The sequence below is a fragment of the Liolophura sinensis genome, chromosome 7 (assembly GCF_032854445.1).
Source record: "Liolophura sinensis isolate JHLJ2023 chromosome 7, CUHK_Ljap_v2, whole genome shotgun sequence".
In the NCBI taxonomy this organism is placed as follows: domain Eukaryota; kingdom Metazoa; phylum Mollusca; class Polyplacophora; order Chitonida; family Chitonidae; genus Liolophura; species Liolophura sinensis.
In genome coordinates, this window is record NC_088301.1 from 10,429,045 (window position 1) to 10,456,476 (window position 27,432).

The 27,432-nt window shown below is 39.8% G+C and overlaps 1 protein-coding gene across 2 annotated transcripts; it reads right to left on the reverse strand.

Moving 5' to 3' along the window:
• Positions 1-6,685: 6,685 nt before the first annotated feature.
• Positions 6,686-27,407, reverse strand: LOC135471940 (cysteine-rich protein 2-binding protein-like). Of its 2 annotated transcripts, none has more exons than XM_064751385.1 (20): positions 27,295-27,407; positions 25,761-25,854; positions 25,338-25,431; positions 24,247-24,361; positions 21,729-21,860; positions 20,658-20,800; positions 19,791-19,930; positions 19,171-19,382; positions 18,112-18,275; positions 17,558-17,710; positions 16,280-16,553; positions 15,295-15,415; positions 14,377-14,469; positions 13,818-13,898; positions 12,163-12,275; positions 10,975-11,061; positions 10,062-10,180; positions 9,098-9,146; positions 7,757-7,889; positions 6,686-6,937 (listed from the first exon to the last, which is right to left on the reverse strand). In XM_064751385.1, the coding sequence occupies exons 3-20, from the start codon at positions 25,429-25,431 to the stop codon at positions 6,764-6,766; spliced, it is 2,397 nt and encodes a 798-aa protein (XP_064607455.1). In that variant the 5' UTR covers positions 25,761-25,854; positions 27,295-27,407; the 3' UTR covers positions 6,686-6,763. The 2 variants fall into 2 exon arrangements, with proteins under 2 accessions (XP_064607455.1, XP_064607453.1); XM_064751383.1 differs by having other exon boundaries at positions 25,338-25,489.
• Positions 27,408-27,432: the final 25 nt, after the last annotated feature.

Consider the following 27,432-nt stretch of genomic DNA (forward strand, 5'->3'; position numbering starts at 1 on the left):
TACCTCACCACTCCAACATGTTGATAATTTTATATGATTAAAGGAAAAAGAAACAACAGGAGATTTATATCGGAATCTGAATGGATCAGATTCTTATTCACTTATGTGGAATAGTGTTTTGTTCTCCAGCATGATTGAAATCAGCAAGTTGATTGAAGGGAGGCAACTCCTGTGTTATAGGGGGCATATTGTAATATTGTTGGTTGGGAAAGCATAGTCCTAGGGTTGTTACATTATCGATCTCGTAAGAACCTCTGAATATTTGTAGGGTATTTTTATCACCCGGTTGTGTTTGATCATGGAGTCTTCCTGGAGCATACCTGTTTTAATTTTGATGTTAAGTTATTGACGTGCACAAAAGTGACATTTAATGGTTTAATTCGTAACATCACAATCCTGTTTGTCCAGCTGTTGATTTTGGTTTTATGTAAGTGTTACAGGATGAAAATTGGCAGCATATGTGCAGCGACACACGCAGCAGTACATGGCCAAGTTTCATTCCCAGGAGGTGGTTGTCTGTATTACACATGTGCCGTGTTATCTTGCCGCATTGTTAGTTGATTTTGTGACTTTAATCATTTACTGTTATGTCCACCCTGTTACCATTGAGGGCGTTTACAATAATTTTGTCCCCAGATTGGCCTGGCCAGTAACGTTGGATTTTTCTTCATCCCCTTCCATGATCGGTCGGTCGGTAAAAGCTGGCAACTCGAGACTTTCCAGGCCTGTCAGTGTAACGCCTAAATTTGTTGGGCTAAGACTTGCGTGAGTGGTTGTTTCTGTCACAATTAGAGACTCACTGTATGTGTTCGCTGCATATTTTTTCTCATCTATGCAGTATCTTCATGTACTGAACATTCCAAACACAAAACATTACGTAGTCTGATATTATTTTTGTATTCACATTGATATTCATTTGGTTGTCTGGGCAAGATCTTCTATTCACTGCTACGAGTGTGATTATGGAGGAATGAGGAGAGTTTTTGCCAACTAATCAATCACTGTAATAAGAGGCTTCACCGTGTTTGAATAGACCACATGCACAGCAGAACAATGTGCCAGCTGTTGATGCCGTGCACATATAAAATGAAGTAGAGTTCAAGTGAAAGTTACTTAGGATTAGATTTAATGGCAGTGTAGTTTATGTAGCCTTACACTATTTGGTTGTAGCCAGAAATGTTTTAAAACCACTGTGTGGAGGATTGATAATCAGACACCATCTAGTAACCCTCTTGACTCAGACTGCCTTTTTGACTTGATGACCTTCTTGACTAAATCTGACTGCATTGTTGACTTGATGAGCTTCTTGACTCCATCAGACTGCATTGTTGATTTGATGACCTTCTGGACTCCATTATATTGCCATTTTGATTTGATGGCCTCCTTGACTCAGTCTGATGGTCCTCACCTCAATCTCACTGATTTAGTCAGAATAATTTCTGGACTCCACTCATAATAGGGGAGTTTCAAGGTTGACATTTTTTCTTGATAAAGGTAAAAACAGCCCTACTATATTATGTAACTTGTCAAAAATGTTAGGCAATTTTTGTTGACATTAATGTATCAATCACCAGTCGTGCGGTGTTCTAGAGACACAAATGTCATTATGACATCCCTTTCTTGTAAAGTTCACAATTTTATGCTCAGTGCCACAATTTCCTCCTTCATTCGCCTACTCTAAATAACTAATCAAAAATAGTTGCCTCACATGTTTGACAGGTGACATAGTACAGTAAGACTTAGTTTACACTCAAACCTGTTATAATGTTATGACCCGTAGAACTTCAATGGAACTCACCACTAGGTGTTAATAGTAAGACCTGCTGACCGTCACATTAGTTCAGAGATGATCAAAAAAACATCAGGACTTTGTTAGTCGAGTAGCAATTTGGAGTCCGTCATACCTGTAAGTTATTACTCGGCCATTTTTGGCACGATGCTAATAATGTGCAAGTATTCCAGCAATGGAAGTACATTTTTTTTACATATGTGGTTTTCATTCCTTTACATCAAAAAGTGGCAGCAATGCGATGTTAATAAGCATAGTAAGGTTACCAGTTGGCATACAATTGCAACAGTATTAGGTCATGGTCTGGAAAACTATAAAAAAAAAATGTTATGTTAAATCGTTCTAAATGTTATCATTTGTTTCAAGCTGGGTTTGTTCTTTATATGGTCTATCATTTTAATGGTATCTTAATCAGGTCATAAATTGGACTGTCAATTGACCCAGTAAGATCTTCATGAAATGGCCACAGGCCACTAGAAAGTGCCAAATATCTTCAACAGTTTGTGGTGTCTATTGGAATTTCCATAAGCATAAGACATTTGTGGAGTATTTCAACACCGACATCTTCATGAAATATTGCATGCGTCTGCTGGGGGGAAAAAACAATGTGTAAAGATGTAAACCGATGGGTGTTGTTTGTGAGTTGAAGTACATACATGTAAGTGTTTTTTTATGTAAGAGTCTGTACGAATAGCCCTCAACCAATCCGAGGTGCTGTGATATTCTGCCAGCCCGGCACTGCCATTTTGATATGACACAGCAAGCAGACTGTCAGGGATGACACTGGAGCATTACCTTACTTATGTGATATAGAGATCAGCTCAGGGAGGGGGAGTGTGGCTAACAGTGGACAGGGGACTGATTAATAACTGACGTGACTACAGGTCCTTGACGTCACCAGCCACAGGCCAGGGTTGGTGCCATTGCATTGGATACTGTACCCATAAAAGCTCTTTGAGACCTAAATACCAATGCTTCTCAGAAGTGGGTGCTAAGGGAATCAATCTGTGCTGTACAATCAGGAAAACCTGCCTATGAAATGCCCATCCCATCAGGGTAGGACTTGACTGCAGCACCTATCTGGGGGTGTGGGATTCTGTACACCCACCCTCCACCCGCCATAAGACTGACCAGGTTTGGTCGCACAATCCCCCTCCCTCTTTAGTGCTACAGCCCTCACTGCCAAAGTCAAGGCTCAGTACTGTTACATGTCCACTATATGTTTGTATCTCGATTTTTCTTCGTGAAGATTCCACTAAAGTTAGATGGTCTGTGGTGAGAATGTGTTGATCTTTTGTGAATTTGTTGAATAGTGAATTTTGTGAGTTGTTGAATCCAAACGTGTGGTGTGAAAGCATGACCAAACCATTTTCTTTTTCTTACAAAACACAAAATGTTTGCCTCGAGTTAAATTGCACACAAAAATGACAATGTTGTTTACCTGTAGACGCACATACGTCTTTAGCTCTGTAGGGCTGTGATTATGTATACTATCACAGCCTTCTCTTGTTCCATAAGCTTACCTTGAACAGTAGGATCAGTCTCACCAACATAGATCACTAAAAACGTGTCTCAAGTAAATTAAACAACACTGAAGAGAAGGTTAAACAATTATAAAATATGCTAGATGTGTCAGTAGTTACCTCCCTTGTATGGACTGTGAGGAGTATGCATTCAAACATGACGGTTGGGGTAGGGATTTATCCAGTTTCCTCTATAGTTTCATGCTTGTGTGGGTTTACTCGTGATAATACATGGAAACACTTACCTGGAATTGATAACTGAGACTACGAACAGACAAATTATTTGGTGCCCAGCAATAGTATATTGAAGCCTGCAAGGGAAGTACATAGGTGTTCAAGGTAAGCTTATGGAACAAGACAGGGCTGTGATGGTCTTCGTAATCAAAGCCCTACAGAACTAATATCCCTAGTAGTATTTGTCACGTTAGTAGTTTTACAACCGATGTCTACGGTTTCTACGCACACATATTTGCATACTTGACCCTAGTGCATCAGGTGGGTCCTGGAAGGTAAATGCCTTAAATATACCTGTACGAGTTTTTAGTTCATTGATGCACACACACACAAACATGACAGTTGCACGTGTACTGGTATGTATGTAGACTTGTAATACAGTTAAAGTTGTTGTCATCCCTGATTAGAGGTATTTATTTTGTCACTTGATGCACTGATATTTTATAATCAAGGCGACAAGTTAAACCAATAACACGTTTAACTAGCCTGGTCACTTCTGACAAGCTTGTAAATGCCCAGTTTCATGTTATCATGTGCAACATATGAATACCATATGATATATCGTAGAATAAGATGTGATATTCATGCCACATCTTAGAGCAGATTTCTGCATATTTTCTCTTTTTTTTTTATGACATCAGTATGATTTGTATTTTTTATTGTTCGCTGAAAGTGGTACATGTATGAGCTGATTGTGACAGAAGCAGAATGGTGTAACTGAATTTGTAGTGGTAGCTGAAGATGACAGAATTAACCAGTGCACTGATATCACTTTATTTTACTGGCTGTGCAATGACAATGTGCAGCTGCAGAATTTGTTTTTGTCATTTTAGCCATTTAAGTGAACATTTACACCACACTGAATGAAGCTGCAGCAAAAGAAACAGTGTTGTGTTATGAGTGGTACGTATAATAGATCTTGATTTATAATGCTTCTTTGCAATTTAGGACGAGAACAGTGGAAAAGTTGATAATGTTGACGGGTAGTTTTGCTACTGGATGCCAAATATGTATCAAAATGCTAGGCATTTTTTTTTTTTTTTTTTTTTTTTTTATAACATAACCAATTTAAAATAGATTACAACAAGAAGTAGATGCAAGATGTTGGTTAAAAGTTTCAGGGGAAGATTTTGATGCTGCTATAGTTTGGGTAAATCGGGTCAAATGCAACATGTTTCGATGCAAAATGTTGATAATAAAGGTGCCATAACTAATGCACATGTTAATCAGCTGGCATAGATGTTTTGATAGATAATGTGGTTGGAGTCAGGAATGTAAACTAATACCTACAGTGTTACAAACTCTGCTGTAAAACAGCTTGGACATGTATGTAACAAGATTTGATGCCAGATGTTGATTGTACAGCTGGAATAACCAGTATAAACCAGTAGAATGGTATTAGCCAGGTGCATAGCTTCAGTAACCAGTGTAAACCAGATTATGTGATATGAAGTTGTGGAGTGTATTGGAAGCCTTCTTGTATAAGAATTAAGGCTTCTTTTTGTCATTGGCATGTCTTGTATTATATCTGCTGTATAAATGAAGGCTTGTATACAGCTTATTATTTATTTGCAAATGGACTTCTTTTCTTTGTAAATGTATAGTCATTTCATATTTATTAAGGTTTATCTGTTAACTTTTTTTTTGTTTTTTATTATTGAAAATTTTTCTTTTTTTTTTATGAAACCTTTTATGTTAAGATGGGATTGTGGTTTGTCAGATTCTCCTTGTGACTTCTCGTTGATGACTGTTAGCTGATTGTTGACCTGTGTTAAGATGTTTGTTCTTACTGTTGTGGGTGTTGTTGGATCAATTCTGATATTACCGGTCCTGTCATGTCCACTGTTTGGCTGGCAAAGCTGGAGGCTTCTCTAGTCCATGTATCTTGGATGGTTAGAGTTTTGTCTTCACACCAGTTTGTATATAAATTTGGACCCGAGTTTGAGGGAGAATCTGCTACAGAATAAACCCTTTGGTATCGCATCAGCTTGTTGATTTCTTCATTTATTAACAAGCTATTTAGTTTCTTCCTTTCACCTGTTCTACCATCCTCCGATAAAAGGAAGTAAGTAACAAAACCGCAATCCAATAAGGTACAAGTATTTTGGCCGGAAAACAATTCTTCTTGTAGCAATTCCTTTACAAAAATAATATACCCGTATTGTTGTTACAAATATATGCAACAGGAAGAGAAAAATTATGTTTCCTGCCAACAGAAGTTAAAACAAAACGAGTTTTCCCATTTTATATGTACTTGTCACTAGCTTCGTTTTATCTGAGAACAGTATTGATTTCATTGCACTAAGGCAAGAGATTTTTGTTCAATCATGGGAAAATCACGCAGTGACATAAAATGAGGAAACAACAATTGCATTTATTTAGACATCAAATGATCCATGTCCAGAGGACAGTTGTTCGGTATGGGACGATGACAAGTGGAAATATGAAGAAAGTGAAAACAGTTTGTCTGTGCTGATGATCTACAATCAGCAGGGGTCCTTGCTGGGTCAATATAAAGCTGAAATTGCTCTTGAAGGTGCCAAATAGCTCAGATGAGGTGGCGCACTCCACTCTGCTACAGCAGTGCTTACAACTGGAGGGGTTTCAAGGTACCTAACAAAGGGCAGTGGTTTTATCTGGACTAAGGTTTCCTTCCCTCATACCTGTAATCCTAACTATCGTTGATCATTTTTCCAAATTCTAAGAATACTGTTAATTTTAGAAAAGTGTTTGAAGGTTAGGATAATATCCTACAGGAAATTTCAGAACCAACAAGAATATATTATCACATTTATTTGCTTGCAAAAAGTCACTTTTTTGGTGCCTGTTTAAAGTACATGTACAGTGGACATTCTTAAAAATGGCTTTAAACCTCAACCAAGTAACTTCAAGGGCACATGACTTCACAATGGAACTTCCCCACCTCCACGTGCACAGCATAACACATGTACATATACTTGTGACAGACATTTTGCTTAAGTGTCAATATGTCATCTTTTCAAATGCACTGTGAAGGCCTGTCACACCAAAGTTTGCAGAATAATATCTGTGACAGAAATTCTGTCCTGATATCAACCTGCCATCTTCTCAAACACACATCTAAGTTCATTGGATGATATCAGAAATCCTGCCTTTGCATCAGACTGCTTCGTTCACAGATGTACTGGTAATAAGAGCACATGTTCACTGCCATGGGATAACATATGACCCACTAGTGCTATCTCCTCAAGCGTAGCATGAAGGCATGTTTACAAACAGCCGAGTCCACAGGGTAATATTTGTCATAGAAATCCAGAATAAACTCTTCAGGTTTAAACCCAAACTTCTGATAGAGGAGCATAGCTGGGTTTGTGGCAGACACATGCAGCGTTACATCCTTCCCCATGCATGTCTGTAACAACAACAACGAAGCAATCAGAATTTATTTATTTACTTATTTATTCATTTTATTGGAGTTTTAAGCCATATTCAAGAATATTTCATTGATATAACGGTGGCCAGCATTATGGAGGAAGGAATGGGGCACAGCCCACAAGAAGCCCACGACCATCCGCAGGTTGCTGACATATATGTACCTTCCCACATATGACTTGAGCTGAACTTGATCTCACAGCGATGACAGGTGAGAGGCTCCTGGGTCATTGTGCTGCACTAGCACACTAACCACTAGGCCTGGAGGACAATCTGGGCAATCAGAAAATCTACTGACAAGCAACACAGCACACAAACTACCACGAGTCTGTTAAAGACATCTAAAGCTAAAAGACATTATGGGCAAACTGCTTTAGATTTAGTATTCAAAAACACCATTTTATTTGCTGTAGAAAATAAGGCCTTATTCATGTAATCAGAAGACAGCATTTACTTTAAATATGGTAGGGCCTATCCACTGTGTACACAAGAGCCTTATCAAACTACATGTTGGCCACCATCTCAGTTCAAATCTTTATTTCAAGCCAATCATTTTGCCCCAATCCCTAATCTTTTGACTACATTAACAGACCAAGTGGGCTGTTTCCTGTTTCAAGTACATAGGCTGAACTCGTTTGATTTACCAGTACCTTTTAGAGTTTCAACCAAAACTGCATTTGGAATTCCTCTGTTTTTATTTTGCTTGAGACATCTGTTTGAATGAAAAAATCAACCAGTGTTTTCGGACAGTTAGAAATCTTAATTTGATGAAAGCAAATGATGCAGTCATAATTCTTACCTGGATGAGATGGTATAACATAAAAGTAGCAATGCCTGCCTCTCTCCATTCTGGATGCGTAAAGATAAACGAGATATAGGCTTCGTCGTATTTCGTGTCAGGTACCATGAAGGCAAACCCAATCACCAATTTCCTGTAAAGCAAAAACATATTCAAAGATGATCAACCCTAGCTATAAGTACAACACATTTTTTTCCCACATGTGTAAGAATTATTTATGTCTAATCTTTAGATGTCAGTTAATGTATTATTTAAATGTATTTGATTATCCTATAAAATGGATGCTCTACTTTTTTGGCTATCATAGACGTCTCTCACTCTACAGCATGCGTACCGGTGTACTAACTTATCATGAATATGTGACCTACAAATCAAATGAAATGTACCTTGCCTACATGTACATGTAAGTTTAAAAGGCTTGAAACTTTCAAACATCAAAAATAGATGGAGATTGTCACCTAGAGGACCATTAAACAAGAACCAGTCTAATGACACTTCATTCTGACCCGAAGCCGGTATAACGGTTTCCATATGAATACAACACTACACAAGATCAGCAGTGATATAGGTATGATGAGAATCCACGTTGAAAGTAAGAAACCTGCATTAAATCTCAAGTCAGCTCTGGCTCAGGGTTAGACTGACAATCTACAGTGTCAGGGGACAGACCAATCACTTGGGCCAACATTAAAAATATGTTCCTTGGGGATATCCAGACCGGCCTTCCAAAATAGGGTTTTCTGATGACATTTTTTTTTCCCTCAATGTTATTTCCATTTTACATCCCTATCTTTTTCAATAGCCTGCCTAAGAAAAGAAAAAGAAAAATTCCTTATCTGCCGTTACTATTTGTTTTGATAGGGTTGGGTTAACCCAACGAAGACTTTTTAAGGATGGCCTTGTGGGCTCAATCCATATAAACCTTGACTGGGTTGAGGTTACATGTCTGTCTTACTTGACATGGAATTCCAGTGAGGCAGCACAGTAATATATCAGCATCAGTACAAGAGGACATAGTTGTTCTACGGATGTAGTAATGTTGCAAGCAATGATATTTGATTTATATATTTGATTGGTGTTTTACGGCATACTCAAGATATTTCACTTATATGCCAGCATTACGATAGGAGGAAACCAGACAGAGCCAGGGGAATCCACGACCATCAGCAGGTTGCTGGCAGACTGTCCCACGTACTGACGGAGAGGAAGCCAGCATCATCTGGACTTGAGCTCACGGCAACTGCATTGGTGTGAGGCTCCTGGGTGAATGCGCATGGAGGTCTATACAAGCAATGTTAAACACCAAGAAAGCCAACAAAATATAACAGACAGACAAATTACCTGTAGAGAACTACACAGCTGAAGTCTGGATACTGTAAACACTCGGACACTGGAAGAAAAAGATAAGACAAGTGTACAAATATCAGACTACGTGATGGATACACATTCCTGGGGTGATTCTGTATTCAGTACATTTACAAATGTATTTAATTTATACTGAATACAATATTATAACCTTAAATGTCCTCCATGACTTAAGTTACTCACTCTGAGTCTGTGACATCTAGTCATGATAACTGTAGAAAAGTGTTTTGTGGTTTGTTTGAAAGGCACTGTAATTCTTCAACCTTTTCACATGTTTGCACAGTGTTTATTCTGTGTCGACTGATAAAATTATACTTTTTATGAAGCCTTGAAATTGACCAATCCAACCAATGCAGTTCTGTCTCCAAAACCTAATCATAAATATGCATAACTTGCACTGGAAGTCGTTCTTTTATATGTGAAAAGGTTGAGAAATTATTGTAGAATGAAATATGCAAGTTCCATCACCAGAAGACCTTTCTTTGCCTACAAAAATGCAAATTTTGAGACAGATTTTAGGGAAAGTACAGTGTATCAAAATTCATTTTATGTTTATGCTAATTGGACAGAACATTTTTGGATACTCATTTCAGCTCCTCAATCCAACTAAATGTCAGACCTGAATGCGAACTTTCTTTAGTTCTGAGAATCCTGTAAAAGGGATGGCTGATGTTTATTTTAATAGACAAACTATAAGTGGATAATAGCAGGTGGTCTTCAAGAATGGAAGAAACCAGGAAATACTGAATTTATATATTTGATTGGTGTTTTTATACTCCATACTCAAGAGTACGCCGACCCTGCTTCCTCTCACTACAGCATTGTAGTGAGAGGAAGCACGGTAACCATCAAAGTATCCAAAAATTGTGTACACACAGGAACGCTTTGTTTGGTGCTTTACTGGCCACATCTCTGGGGCAGGTCAACTAATAGTACTTACAGTCAATTCCTGGCCAGAAGAACTGAGCACAGAGGTGATTCACTGAAGGGATGTGCTGAGGACGTACATAACAGTAGTCTATCGGGAAGGAGGGCGGCCTTATCCATGCCTTGTCGCCCCTAGCAACACAGGATGCAACAACAACATGATTCTTTGTTAACCTCAAAATTGTGTATGTATACTTTCTGTACATTTTGACAGAGAGATTTGCTCTATGTTTTGACAAGAATACATAAATCAGTATGAAAGATGTCAAACTTTTCAACTAGTCATGACTGATTTCATCTGCAGCTGTCTGCTGTTTTAAAGATATCTTTCTGTGGTGAAACTGTACACAATCTTGTCTTTATTAATCACCATTAACGTGATGTTCTATTTACTTATTTATTTCATTGGTGTCTTCCCCTGTACTCAAGAATATTTCACTTATACAACAACGGCCAGCATTATAGTGGAAAGAAAACGGGCACAGCCTGGTGGAAACCCACGACCATCCGCAGGTTGCTTGAAGACCTTCCCACGTATGGCTGGAAAGGAAGCCAGCATGAGCTGGACTTGAACTCACAGTGACTGCATTGGTGAGAGGCTTCTGGGTCATTATGCTGCGCTAGCGTGCTAACCAAATGAGCCACAGAGGCCCCCTGATGTTCTAAAAGCACTAGTTTCCATTGAACGGCCTTTCATCTGACATATGTACTTCATTTTAGTGGGGTTTTTTTTGCCTTTAAAAGCCGCTTTTGAACTATAAACCAATTTTATCAGTGAACATAACATCAAAACACTGGTTCATCAATTATCATAGCTACAGCAAAATGCCAGTAACATGTTCAGTTACATGTACATGTAAATTATCAATTATATATACTAATGTACAAGTATTAGCCGACCAATCATATTGAGTTACATATCTTACCTGTGTGGGTAAGTCTTAATCTCTTCTAAGAGTCTCAGTTTTAGAGGTTTTGTTTCATAATCTCGTCTGATAAAAGGTTTCAAAGTCCTAAAGCAAAGAGAGACATTTCTATGTTAGATGAATGGGATCTTGTGAAATCAAACACTTGCTGGCCTGCCTGCAGTCTCATGTCAAGAGTTTTTTTTTTTTTTGCATATCTGTCAGTTAAGCAGTAAAAAAACTCTAATGAAATCAGTAAATAATTACAGATAAAAGTGTGCTTTCTAAATTTCAGCCAAAACACCTTTTACTGGTACATTCTTTTCCCCTCTGACCCAATCTACTATATCCACTGGTATGTGCACTGTATTTCCCCTTTGCCCCAGTCTACTACATCCACTGGTATGTGCACTGTATTTCCCATTTGCCCCAGTCTACTACATCCACTGGCATGTGCACACTATTTTCCCCTCTGACCCAGTCTACTACATCCACTGGTATGTGCACTCTATTTTCCCCTTTGCCCCTGTCTACTACATCCACTGGTATGTGCACACTATTTTCCCATTTGCCCCCGTCTACTACATCCACTGGCATGTGCACTCTATTTTCCCCTCTGACCCAGTCTACTACATCCACTGGTATGTGCACTCTATTTTCCCATTTGCCAGAGTCCACTACATCCACTGGTATGTGCACTCTATTTTCCCATTTGCCCCGGTCTACTACATCCACTGGTATGTGCACTGTATTTCCCATTTGCCCCAGTCTACTACATCCACTGGCATGTGCACACTATTTTCCCCTCTGACCCAGTCTACTACATCCACTGGTATGTGCACTCTATTTTCCCCTTTGCCCCTGTCTACTACATCCACTGGTATCTGCACTCTATTTTCCCATTTGCCCCTGTCTACTACATCCACTGGTATGTGCACTCTATTTTCCCATTTGCCCCTGTCTACTACATCCACTGGTAGGTGCACTCTATTTTCCCATTTGCCCCTGTCTACTACATCCACTGGTATGTGCACTCTATTTCCCCATTTGCCCCTGTCTACTACATCCACTGGTATATGCACTCTATTTTCCCACTTGACTCCAAATCTGGGAAAACTGATGGACAAACTCAGTACGATTTGTCTGGCTGCAGCTTTATCTAAAGAGAGTTCCAATATCTTTTTAATTATCATCATATGAGGGGCTTACCGAGTGGTGTAAGGACTGGTGATTGGCTGAAGCTGATTGTCTTCCCTGCCAACCAATCGGGTGCGGAATGAGGATGGCCCAGAAGTTATGATCCTTCGCTCTGAGTGAGGAACCTAAAACAGGCAGACAGAATGTATGGCACAGGGCTATCTTAAACAGAACTCAACCAACGACTGAATGTACTTGTAGGTCTGCTGAAGGAGTGATGAAGTACAAGTATAAGTTACTCTAACAATATGACTCTCATACAAACCACATTCTCACACAAACCCACATAAAACATGTACTTCACACAACACCCACCCCATACAACATGTACCCCATACAACACCCACCCCATAACACATGTACTTCACACAACACCCACCTCATACAACATGTGCCCCAGACAACACCCACCCCATAAAACATGTACTTCACACAACACCCACCCCATACAACATGTACTTCACACAACACCCACCCCATAAAACATGTACTTCACACAACACCCACCCCATAAACCATGTACTTCACACAACACCCACCCCATACAACATGTACCCATACAACATGTACTTCACACAACACCCACCCCATACAACATGTACCCCATACAACACCTACCCCATAAAACATGTACTTCACACAACACCCACCCCATAAAACATGTACTTCACACAACACCCACCCCATACAACATGTACCCCATACAACACCCACCCCATAAAACATGTACTTCACACAACACCCACCCCATAAAACATGCACTTCACACAACACCCACCCCATACAACATGTACTTCACACAACACCCACCCCATACAACATGTACCCCATACAACATGTACCCCATACAACATGTACCCCATACTACATGTACCCCATACAACATGTACCACTTACAACATGCACACCATAAAACATGTACTTCACACAACACCCACCCCATACAACATGTACCCTATACAACATGTACCCCATACAACATACACCCCATACTACATGTACCCCATACAACATGTACCACTTACAACATGTACCACTTACAACATACACCCCATACAACATGTACCCATACAACATGTACCCCATACAACATGTACCACTTACAACATGTACCCCATACAACACCCACCCCATACAACATGTACCCCATACAACATGTACCCCATACAACATACACCCCATACAACATGTACCCCATACAACACCCACCCCATACAACATGCATACCCATACAACACACCCCTATACAACAAAACGCCTCATACAACACACACCCTCATGCAACATGCACGCCATACAGCGTGTACCCTCATGCAACATGCACCCTCATACAGCACACATCTTCAAAAACACAATGCCTCATACAACACGCCTCATACAAGACCACTTCTCATACAACGCACACCCTCATGCAACATGCACTCTCATACAACATGCACACTCACACAACACACCTCCTTACAACATGTGCCCTCATACAACATGCACACTCATACAAAAATGGCTTCATACAACATACCCCAGTACACAAAACTCACCTTCATACAACATGCACAACACACCCCCTCCTACAGTTCATCTCTTCATATAACATATGCCCTCATACAAGATATGACCACATATAAACATTAATGAATAACTGCAAACTAATCCTGACAGTTTCTCACCTGGAACCTGTCCAGGACTCTGCGATCTGAGAGAGAGGATCGGGACATGGGCAAACCGTCTGGGTTTAGTGGATGACTTGTCTGAAATCAGAATCATACCTGGGATCATTTTATTTACCTTGATATTCATTTAACGTTTCATAGATGGAGGAAACAACCGAAGAGGTATGAGAAAAGTATCGCCCTTGCCAGGTACAAATAACTGACGAACCTTGCTACTCTAAACCCCTGTCTAAACCAGCGGGAGTTTGATCTGAGTCAGTGACATTTAATATTGAAAGCGGGCCCAATGTCTACAGAGAAGTCTGCATCAAAAACTTACTGTACATCATCTCATGACTGTCCATAAGTTCATGACCTTGTCACATGCTCACTAAGAAGTCCACCACAAAGAACACTACAGCCGTTCAAAACGGCAACCAGTGGAAATGGCAATTTCAAAGTATAAAATGATTACTGACGGGCAAAAACACAAAAAATTATTTAAAAACTGTGGAGGGATGCGGATTACTTTCTGGGAATGAAATAAAATCAAATGTAGGTCAATTTTAGCCCTTACCCGGATGTTGCCGTCCTGTGGACCGGGTTGACCTAGGTATTTCCTGACCTCGGCATCAAGATTAAATACTGGCTGGCCGTGTTCACGCTGTAACTGAAAACAGGAAACACAAGGCGTACATTCAGACATGCATATGTAAATCTAGCAAGACGTCAGACGTGATTGTCTCATCAGATATGATCATTACCAAAGGATCTCTCTTCTTACCTGTCTAACAATCAGCTTCCTCTTCATTCTGACCAGGTGTGGTTCTAGTGTACAGACATCAGAGGATCACTCAGCTTACCTGTCTAACAATCAGCTTCCTCTTCATTCTGACCAGGTGTGGTTCTAGTGTACAGACATCAGAAGATCACTCAGCTTACCTGTATAACAATCAGCTTCCTCTTCAGTCTCACCAGGTGTGGTTCTAGAATACAGACATCAGAGGATCACTCAGCTTACCTGTCTAACAATCAGCTTCCTCTTCAGTCTCACCAGGTGTGGTTCTAGTGTACAGACATCAGAGGATCACTCAGCTTACCTGTCTAACAATCAGCTTCCTCTTGAGACTAGCCAGGTGTGGTTCTAGTGTACAGACATCAGCGGATCACCCAGCTTACCTGTCTAACAATCACCTTCCTCTTGAAACTAGCCAGGTGTGGTTCTAGTATACAGATATGAGAGGACCTCTCAGCTTACCTGTCTAACAATCAGCTTCCTCTTCAGTCTGGCCAAGTGTGGTTCTAGTGTACAGACATCAGAGGATCACTCAGCTTACCTGTCTAACAATCAGCTTCCTCTTGAGACTAGCCAGGTGTGGTTCTAGTGTACAGACATCAGAGGATCACTCAGCTTACCTGTCTAACAATCAGCTTCCTCTTGAGACTAGCCAGGTGTGGTTCTATTGTACAGACATCAGAGGATCACTCAGCTTACCTGTCTAACAATCAGCTTCCTCTTCAGTCTGGCCAGGTGTGGTTCTAGTATACAGATATCAGAGGCCTGCTGGAGACGTTGTAGCAGGTGTTTCTCCTCATAATGACTCATGGCTATGTACCTGTAATTGAAAGAAATGTGGTATGTTCAAACATCCTCACCTATAGCCTTATGTCAGGTGATCTGGCAGCCATCCATAAACCTGATCTGCACCATACAAGAGAAAAATCCTTGTATGGAATGAAACATCAATTAAATGGGTAGAGCAAAGCAGAGTGTCCTGTACAAACCACCACCTTTGACAATTTGGGCCTTCCACGGTTTCGTGCACGACCACCTAACACAGCATTGTCACCAAGGCCCCAGGAAATTCCCTGCGCAAGAATGGGAAAGAACCAGCAAGTGACTGAACACTTGAAACAAAAACACCTTAACCTATCAACAGTGTCCCCTCAGTGGCAAAGACATAAAACCAAACCTTCACACAGCTGAATAAAAACTTATTAAACAGTTGAAAAACTCTCAACACTCGAATAACAATTTAAATTTCAAAATCTTTGAATGGCACTAAACACAAAAGTTCATAACAAATACCATAAAGCAAATCATAGTTTGACAAATTACATGTAGACTTGTTGATCTCTGTTTTTACGCAAACGGAAGGACACGAAAATAATATGGCTTCTTCCTGTTTGCTTAAAATGGCTACCATAAGGGATTCAGGACCTTATGATCCTAAGAAAAAGAACTTAAGAGTAGGAGAATAATACATCAACTGACATACTTAAGGAAAACACTAGCAACAAACAAACAAGGGTTAAGAGAATTAGCTTGCTGGTTAATTTATAAGCCGACGAACCAAATAGTATAACCCATCCTTCGAGTAAAAGCTATGACACTGAAAACAACAACCTACAATGAAGTTCATCTATAAACATAAATAAATGTGCTGATTGTATACAACCAAACATGTTTTGTCACCAACCTGATTTCGGGAATTTTCTCAGGCTGGTTGCCCTCCTTCATTCCCGTAGTTGTTGAAAGTTTCCCGGCTGAAGTGTCCGTGTCTGCTGCTCTACTCTCTCTGCTGATATCATCCCCCATACATCGGCTTTCCCCGCTGGCATCACACCCTACCCCTCTACTGTCCTCGCTGCTGGAGCTCACTACAGATTCTGCATCCTCCTCCTTCACTTGGGCCTGATCTAGATACTTGGTCACATCCGATGCATCTGTCTTCAGAGTGAGGCTTGACGAATCTACAAAAGCAGCCAAGGATTTATCACTGTTATCGTATCTGTCCTAATAAAACAGCTGCATAAAGTACATTTATGAGAGAATCAACAGAGCTCTCAAAAATCAGTCAGAATACTGAAAGTAATCATGCATCTGCAGAGGAAGCCAGGTTGAGCTAGACTTGAAGTTACAGCGACTGCACTGGGGAAAGCCTCATGAGTCATTGTGCTGTGGTGGTACGCCAACCATCTCGGCCAAGCTTGCCGACTCATGTTTGATAAAGCACATAAGAAGGTTATCACTTTTATGATGACAGTCAGGTTTATGGGTGGAGGAAATCAGAGTGCCCGAAGTAAATCACCAGTTATGGTCACTCCATCTATACTGACCATCTTCAGTGTTAAAAGGCAACAGGCACACTGACCCCACAAAGCTGTATGTAACCAAGGGAAAACACTGTTCTCACAGCACCACAACATGATCATCATGTATTCATCAAACAAACATGTACTCCTTGCTTTTGCTTTGTTTTGTTGTTTTCAGTTAATCTTAAGATACACAATGTGTCAAAAAGAATGATTAGCAGAAATGACCTGTATATATCCATATTAAATACATCAAACTGTCTTCAACAAAGGCACATGCACTTTTCCTGGTTGACTCCCATCATAATGCTAAAAGTATAAGTGAAATATTCTTCAGTATGATATAAACAAATAAATAAACAACAGCACTTCTTCTTGCTTTTCTTTCCTGTAAATCTAAATGCTGTAAATCTTTCAACCACTAAAGCACTTTTGTCAGTGGAATTTTTGCATACAATTATTATGAAAATAACGCTACAAATGATTTGTTAATGTCATTAATGATGCAAGCTTCGTTAAACTATGCAAACCGTTTCTCCACCCCCCTTATTTCTTTCAGGATGTTTCAAAATATTGGTTACACAGGCTGTTACAGAATTAGGGCATATCTCAGACAGAATGAAATGATGTACACATAATGTAAGTACGCACATACGTCTTACCATCAATAGATGAAAGGATATCATGCAGAGATGGAGAATGTGACATCGGAATTGGAGAGTCCCGAGGAGGGGAAAATGTACCAGGGTCAATCTCCAGGTCACTGTCACTCTCCTCTTCTTCATCATCTTTCAGCAGAAACTGAGGCACTGTCCCTGTCGAGGAGAATGATGTTCATGACTCTAAACAACTATACCACTGCAAGCTCCTTAACCTGGAAGTACTCAAAAGTACACTACTACCTTGGTGCTTCCTGGACCAGAATTTCAAACTCAGGTAACCCTTTATTAGTCATTTAATCTCTAACAGCTACCCTCAGAGAAAAGTTATAAAAAATGACGTTCAAAAAATCTTTGAAAACTGACTGCTTGTGTCAATGACTTACCCAAAGCCCACAAATCTCTCTCTGTCATGTAGGCATCCGTCCGGCTATTCAATGAGAAAACTGACTGCCTATGTCAATGACTTACCCACAGCCCACAAATCTCTCTCTGTCAGGTAGGCATCCATCCGGCTATTCGAGTGAGAAAATTGACTGCCTATGTCAATGACTTACCCACAGCCCACAAATCTCTCTCTGTCAGGTAGGCATCCGTCTTGCTACTAGAGTGAGAAAACTGACTGCTTGTGTCTTCCTCAAGCTCAGCTTTCCCTGCAATGTGGTGCGAGCTGGGAGTAGGGCTGGTGAGTTGACAGGGTGAGTCCATCTCCATCGACTCTCTAAAATTCAGTCAACAATATAAAGTTAACCACATTACTGTAAGGTGACACCAATCTTAGGTTTTATAGTCAAATCAACATAGAAAAACAGTTGGACTTTTACAATCTGTTTAACCTAGTAAAATGTAGTTTAGTAGAATATTTTATTGTATGGTGGACTTTTCTGACCACAATGGGACCAGTGATGTCGCTTAAGGTTTTTGCTACGAAACACACGAGACTGGTACATTTCATCATTCAAAATGCATATATATATATATATATATATATATATATATATATATATATATATATATATAGATCTATGAATACATTCACTGATTTGACCTTGAAACAAATTATTTCAGACCAGAAGTATAGATGTCACTTGGTCACAACAGACCACCGTAGAATCTGGTCTTTTAACACAATTTTATTCAATTAGAAATATTCTAAAACAAATAAATCCAACTATTTTCCTGGGCAATTTTTAATGGTCATTCATCAGATCTGTACTTCATTTTAGAGTGGTCTTTGTCCGTAAGTCGGAAGGTTTGTAGTCATCTGCTGAATGACAGAGGTTTCCCCTGGGCTTTCTCATCACACTTAAATGCGAATACTGCCATATAAGTTATATAAGACTTTCTCAGACACACAAACAGGTGAGCACAACATCAAAGACCCATCAAATGACTAGACACATGACATCAACTACCAGTATATAATTAAGAATAGAACAACTTCTATATGGAAAATCTCTATTTTCCGGAGCATACAAATCCCTCTCCCATAACTCAAGATCTTCCCCTAACTTCACTGATGTTAAAGATAACAAGCCCAAAGAGGATCTTTGACTTCCATATCGTGTCATCTCTCCTAAACCTAATGTACCATGGTCAGGCAGACACACACTTACAAGACTTCTGTCTTGATGGTAACTTGCTGACCAAGATTCCCTGTAGCTGGCACTTCACTAAAATTCCTCTCTGTGTCTATCTCAGTTTGACCTTTGATCCCAGGAGTTGATGACGGGCTGTCAACGGACACACCCCTTTCTTCACTTCCAACACTAGACTCTGATGTGCGATTGTTCCGGCTTATGCGAGATTTTCTCAAATCTTTTGCTTCCTGTACCAAAATATAACATCCAAATTCATGTGAACAAGGAAACTACACATATTTCTCAATTTCTTATAAACCTTCCACATCTTCCTTTCCTACCTTATTTAAGTGGCACTTAACATCCTGCACAGGAATCAGGTTTATTGCTTGAGGAAACTGGAGTGTTTAGGGTAAAACTGAGGATCAAACACGCCGCTTCAGTGGTCAAGGTCCAGACAGTCACAGCAGTACTATAACCATCCAAGCCATAGGGGTCACCTAAGCCATAGGGGTAGCCTAAGCCATAGATTTATTTATTTAATTATTTATTTGATGACGGCGGCCAGCATTATGATGGGAGGAATATCCCAAGCCACAGAGGTGACAAATAGATCCTGTCCACATTAGAGGCGGACAACCACACTGATCACTTACAGTTAACGTTGACCTCTTTGCTTTCAACTCCATAGCCGCTTCAATGGAGGTTTTTCCCCGTCGACTTCGTAAACTTTCCACTTTAACAGGCTGTTCCTTCATCTCTATTTTGTATCTTCTCGTCAGACGGCTTGGCGGATCTGTTAACACAGCCGTGCAGATGTCTTATTTAAATGTAAATGCTAAAACTTTTAGCAAAAGCAAATGTCCAGTGAGCAGTGAGTATCAAATTAGCCCCGCGCCCCCCCCCCCCCCTCCGAACCCTAACTGCATAATACAGCTCGAGATTTTTGATAACGTTATTTAAGTAATTTTTACTTATGAGTAATAAGACTTATACCAACATTAAAATCTGTGTCTTAGGAAGGAAAAACATGCTGTGATATCAGAGCACTCAAACATGCTGTGATATCAGAGCACTCAAACATTGCCTCAGAAATCCCTACAACAGAGCTTAAACATCTGAATGCATCTTAACTCTCCTGAAAAATCTAGAAAAAAATACACGGAAGTACTTTTGTGCATAATTCATCTTTTACCTGTCTTCCACTTGAAGTACACATGGATACCAGTTTAACTGCACTAATGGTAAGTTGCAGGTGGTTACCCAGATCAAAGGTGGGTGGTTACTTATCTTAAGTACAGGACTGTACCAGCTTCATAACAGATGGTTACCTAATTTATTTATTTTATTTATTTATTTGATTGGTGTTTTACACCGTATTCCAGAATATTTCACTTATACGACGGCGGCCAGCATTATGGTGGGTGGAAACAGGGCACAACCTAGGGGAAACCCACGACCATCCGTAGGTTGCTGCCAGACCTTCCCACTTACAGCTGGAGAGGAAGCCAGCATGAGGTTACCTAATTTAAGGGCAGGTGGCTTCATCTCAGCGAGTCTCCACCATCCTGGTTCATTGAGCTCCTGTGCCCCAGACAGGAAGTATGCGGGGCACCCTGACGACAGGGTCCCTGCCACTGTACCATACCACAACGACGTCTTCTTTCTGCAAAACAGAAAACAGTGTCCCAACATTCAAATAAAAACACAAGGGTATATAAACCATCAAACTTCCAATGTCATATTTATTTATTTGATTGTTTTTTGATGCAATAGTCAATAATTTTCCACAATGCTGGTCACTTTTATTGGATTGATTTATTTCAGTCGTGTTTTATGCCATACTCAAGAATATTTCACTTATACTGCAGCGGCCAGCATTATGGTGGGAGGAAACCAGGCAAAGCCCAGGAGATACCCATGACCCTCCGCAGGTTGCTGGCAGGTCTTCCCACGTATGACTGGAGAGGAAGTCTGCATTAGCTGGACTCTTATTTGAGATTAAAAAGAAATGCGTGTGTTAAACCACCATAACTTTGGCAAGACACTGGTGAACTTTCTTCCATGTTATGCACAGGCTTCCACACACTACATATGTGGTCTTCAACAAATGTTGGATTGCACAAAAACACACCCACAATATATCCTTGGGATTGGAAACTATTTTGGATTAAAGTGCAGCAAAACATTATATTGGGGAGAATAAAGGTTAAATGGCTCTGTTGCGTGCTACTGAACGCTGGACCCAACTCTCCTGTCAGTTTGCTACGGTCTGCGGGAAAAGCAGGAACTACTGGTATATAGGTCACTATAATCCACTGATCACTCTCGCTATTTTTACCTTCCGTCTAATGTCAGACCTACACCAGCTGCATGGACTAAATGAAGAGTACACCAAAGGCCAGTCATTTTAACAGATAACATATATGCACATAAAATACTATAAATACAAAACAGAAGTTCACACAAGGTCTTTTTTTTTTCTTTTTTTGTTATTTACTGAAGAAAGTTGTGGGTTTGGATTCACCATATTGGTGAGCTGAACACAAGCCGACATATTGGCATACTGTACCAAGAAAATTCACATAAAATACCTCGAGAAGCCGAAGAAGGTTGTCCAGTGTTTGTCAATGAAGGCGCAGATGTGTTCTTTCCAACGGAAGTAGCCATATTTTCCCATGCCTGATAGCTGAAGGTTGTACAAGCTCAGCATAACAACTTGAAGCCTAAATGAAGGGAGGTAGCCTTGACTGATAAAACTTCCACATGACGGTTACACAAAACGATTATGCTGTGTTTCTGTGAGACAGAATCTTTATAATCCTATCCTGAGTAGTCTTACCACAAGAAAAAAATACCAAGAGAAAAGCAAGATTACTGAGATCTTCTTTTGATGACTTATCTATTTACAAGAATAACACTGTAATTGAAGTTCTTTTTTTCCGCAGTTACCTTTCTCTAGAGCTTAAACAATGTGTACACATGCAAGATAGACATCATACAAAAGTATGTGTTTGTTTGTTTGACTGGTGTTTTGTTCTATACTCTGAAAGATTTTTTTTTTTACAATTCTTCATCTCTACCTGATACATTTCCCTTTGTCTTCATGCCTAGTAGAGTAGTGTCCCTTTATTGGAACTCATAAGCTTTTTGGACATGTACATTTAAAAGAAAAGAAAACTTAAAAACTTGACTCTATAGGCTGAAAAGAGCACTTTTTTTTCTATCTTGTGGTGCCTCCTGCATAATTTTACAATTTTTCCTCGCCATATACGTAAATCCTGAAAACGACAAAGCTGGCATAAATCACTGAGTCCATCGCGTCCTCCATCTATAACACCGTGTTATTTATGCTGGGGGCGTGTTGCCTCTCAGACTATGAGAGTCGTTAAAACTGGCGGCTTGTAAGTGTAACTCAGAACTCAGAACCTACGCCCAACATTCCGGTTTCGTCAAGCAGAAAACGAACTGTACTGTTCGCAACATTCGGGGAAGAAGAACTCTACCGGAAATGTACGAACTGCCCTTCGGCGGTTTCCAATGGTAATTCTCCTTATAAAACAGAAGACTTCAGAACTAGTTCTTAGGCAAAGTGAAGTCGCCCACAGCAGATTTTGGTGCTGACTTTATTTATAATTTATCAACTTGAGATACATATTAGAATTTTTTTATGGCATGTACATGAGAGGAAATGCATACACATTTCAATGGTATTTGATTCATATTTAAATTTTCTTCTCCTTTAACTGAGATAAAGGCTTATGCATTCAGATTGCCTTCCCTCTTTTTATTGAATTGATTTAACTGTTTATTTCATTAAGTTTAATGATGTATTCAAGAATTTTCACTTATATGTATCTGCAGGTGCTTTATGAGCTCAGGCCAAAGGGTAGATGTGGCCCAGATAAAACCACAGCCCTTTGTCAGGTACGTGGCAAACCTGCACACTTTAAGCCACCACTGAACAACCCTAAACTGGACTGGGTTGAGGTAAAATTGAATCAGGGCTCCTAATAATAGTCACTGAAAGTAAAAAGGTTTGCAGATACATGCAATGTAGATGGAACCTAAATCCCCCACCTTTCCACATCTGAAATAGCAACTTTACACATTATACAGAAATGAGACTACTTGAGCTGTGTTGGCAAACTTCATAGCTTCAAGGCAAGTGTTCTTTTGTTGATCTAGATGTCAACCTTTCTGCATATGATATTTATTTATTTATTTATTTAATTGATTGGTGTTTTATGCCGTACTCAAGAATATTTCACTTATACAACAACGGCCAGCATTATGGTGGTAGGAAACCGGGCAGAGCCCGGGGGAACCCACGACCATCCGCAGGTTGCTGACAGACCTTCCCACGTACGGCGGGAGAGGAAGCCAGCATGAGCTGGACTTGAACTCACAGCGACCGCATTGGTGAGAGACTTCTGGGACATTGCGCTGTGCTAGCTAACCGACTGAGCCACGGCGGCCCCGCTGCGTATGATATAGCAACTTTGTATCAATTTATATACACACAAAAACTGAGCAAGAAGATGAGAACTAGTGGGTTAGCAAACTTCAGAGCTTCAAGGAAAGTGTTATTTTGTTAGTCTAGGCACCAGCCTTTTCACGTATGAAATAGCAACTTTAAAAGCAATTTATCTACATGCAAACACTGAATATGGAATTTAAACTACTCTGGCTGTGTTTGCCAACTTTACAGTTTCAAGGAAAGTGTTATTTTGTCAAACATCAAACTTTCACATACTGTATGAAATGGCAACTTTAAATAAAATTTATCTACACACAAAAATTGAAAATGGAAATGAAACTACTTCAGATGTATTGGCAAACTTAAGAGCTTCAAAGGAAAGTGTTAGTTTGTAAATCTAGACATCAAATTTTCCACATATGAAACAGCAACTTTAAATGCAATTTATCTACAAACAAAAACTGAATATGAAAATGGAACTAATGGGCTGGCAAACTTCGGAGTTTCAAGGAAAGTGTTATTTTGTTAATTTAGACATGACAATGTATTCCAAAAAACTGAACAAATATAAACACCATCAGTACATGCAAAACAGTTGAAGATTTAGGGTACAAGCAGTTCATTGTACTGACCATTGCAATTTGAGCCTCTCAAACTCCTCTTCACCACTCTCTGAGCATTGCTCACAAACAAACTGGTAGAGGATGTCCCCCTCCAGAGGAGACGGCCTTCCTGACTTCAGACAACCTGTGAAAAAAACAGACAAAACACTGAGTTACATATTAGCGTTGGGAAATGACACACGACTGAATCAATTTTCACATGTATCTGATTTTGATGCTACCGTGCATACAACATTATTGCATGGCAATGTTTCCATGGAGGAGAAACAGTTTTCATTAATGTTATTGTATTTTATGTGTTGCCTCACAGAAGCATATGTAGAAAACACCAGACATGACACCCATCCAACCAGTCACAGTATACACACACCCCAGCCCAACCAGTACTTGACCTATAATCTGATTCCAAGCATCCTGTGAACAAATACAAAGACTGAGTGTTTGGCTTGGTTCAACAATAGATTTACTGATTAATGGATTGATTGATTGTTGTTTTATGTCATACTCAAGTGTTTTCATTTACATTGGCTGTCAGTGTTATGGGTGGAGAAAAGCAGATTATCTGGAGTAAACCACAGACCTTTGGCAAGTTACTGATAAACTTTCCAAAGTGTGACTTACAAATTTGCCTGCCAAACTGATGGATGACAAGTGGTGATTACCAAACATTAGGGTGCACAAACAGCTCTATGTGCTGACAGTTTATTACCATGAGAGTCCCACAAAAAGTGAGAACAAAAATACCACAGAAACAAATCAATGGCACAGTATAAAAGCTTTATTTGTTGATTATGTTTATTTGATTGGCGTTTTACGCCCTACTCAAGAATATTTCACTTTAACATAAAATGGCGGCCACCATTATTGCGGGAGAAAACCGGGCAGAGTTTGGGGAAACCCACAGCCATCAGCAGGTTGCTGGAAGACCTTTCCAGGTACAGAAAGAAAAGAAGTCAGCATGAGCTGGACTTGAGCTCACAGCAGCCCCATTGATGAGAGGCTCCTGGGTCATTGTGCTGGCACACTAACCCCCTTGGCCCCTCTAAACAAAAACAAATCAAAACAAAAAATACTAAAAATATACAACTACATGCAGTTACCAAGATGGAAGAATTTCTTGCATCTGTCACAGAGCATCATGCTGGCCTCGGCCACATCAAGTCCACAGTAACAACCATTGGCTAAGGAGGACATCTTGGAAAATTAAGCCAGTATAAATGTTTAATGAAGATATTTATCATCATACTTCATCCTACAAATGAATAAGAAACCATCTATTTATGCACTAATTACAAAGAAGCCAAATTTACTGCAGTAGTAACAATAACTTGCCAAAAGCTGGAACCGCCATTTCTAACCAAGAAGGAGGAAAACTGACTGAAGAGTCAACTGGATCTATGTTTATTGGTCAGAGGCTATTTGACTTAATTGATTCAGTACTGTTATTTATCCAGTATGTTTTAAATGACAAACGGGTACGCCTAGCAAGAAAAATAAAGGAATATTTCATTAATTATACTCACCCTTCATCCTTGCTACATGCACAATTTAGTGGAAATTATCAGTAGATGTCCAGCCCTCGACAAGTTGCTTGCATGTTCCAGTCCAATGGCTCGGCTGTGGATTTACATGAAGACCATGGTTCATGAATTACTAGTATATAGTATGTCCAGACTAATACAGTAGTGCATTTGTTTAATTTAGGCTCTTAATACAGTTTCCTTCATGTGTGAATCTGCTAATCTGCCTGCATTTTTCTGGAATCTTTAACCTTTTCAACTCCTTTTGCAGTCAATATATTGAAACATTCTGAGAGGACTACACGGAGTAGCTTACGTTTGGCGAAGAGGGTGTCTCTGAAAAGCCCTACTGTGACAAAACTAAGACAGGAGAGATAGGGAAAATAGGAGAAAACTAGAAATGAGACAGCCTGATTTCAAATTCTGGCTAAATCTATAGGGAGTAGAGAAATAATTTGCATAGTTTTATGAAGCTTGCATCTTTCGTGACACAAACAAATTATTTTAGTGTCATTTTTATAATAATTGTGTGCATAAATTGCACCAAAAAAGTGCTTTACAGGCGGAAAAGGTTGAACATTTACAGCAACTCTACATATCTGCGCACTTTCACTGCCATCACAGACGAGTACCTTGTTAAACCTGTTTTTGTTGGTGGTATAAGTACCGGTTCTCAAATATAATGTACAACGACAAGTGACAGTTGTGGATGAAGGCACTGCATTTATTTGAAGAAATCATGCGCAAAATATCTTTCTTCACTCTTAGGGAGCTATGATACATTGCAACTCACTTCTCAATACAGAGTTACATGGTAGCAACCATACAGTGCATACTTTTACTTTAGTGTTACTTGTATGTAGTATGGCACAGTTCTAGTGAACTATTTATTTATTTATTTGATTGGCATTTCACGCCCTACTCAAGAATATATCACTTGTACGATGGCTGCCAGCATTATGGTGGTAGGAAACCGAGAAGAGCCCAGGGAAACCTACAACCATCCGCTGGTCGCTGTAAGACCTTCCCACAGACACATACCGCCAGAGAGGAAGCCAGCAAGAGCTGGACTTGAACTCACAGTGACCGCATAGGTGGGAGGCTTTTGTGTGATTGTGCTGTGCTGGCGTTGCTACCCCTCTTGGCCGTCTAGTAAAGTAAGATATATATGCTTGTGTTCAACTCTGTGTAATTCCCCAACCATCTCCAAAAAGTAACCACAGTGCGCAACTGGACTGACCCAAAAGTTTAAATGGTATGGTAAATTAGGCCTGGCTATATTTTATTTGTTTGTTTTTTTTTTCTTTTCTATTTTGAACAATATCCAAATAAATGAATTTAGGCCTCCTTAACTTGAACATTACGCAAACTGTCCAAATGTTTATAGATCCCCATCATCACGTGTCTTCCGCTAATTACTCCAATATGCATATAAGGTAACTGCAACAACAACAACGGCTAAGGGAACCTCGACAGTGTTCCCTCTAGTCGTAATTAAGGACATTTATCTGAAATCCCAGTAAGAGATGATACACACTTGAAAATCAAAGCATTTCGACATAGCGACACGGAGACGCATCGGTTAGTTCAGCACAAAACATCGATATTCGATCGTACAATGCCTGTTTAAGGGCGGCGCCATGACAGATCTCGCCGACTCTCGCTTGAAGTGGCA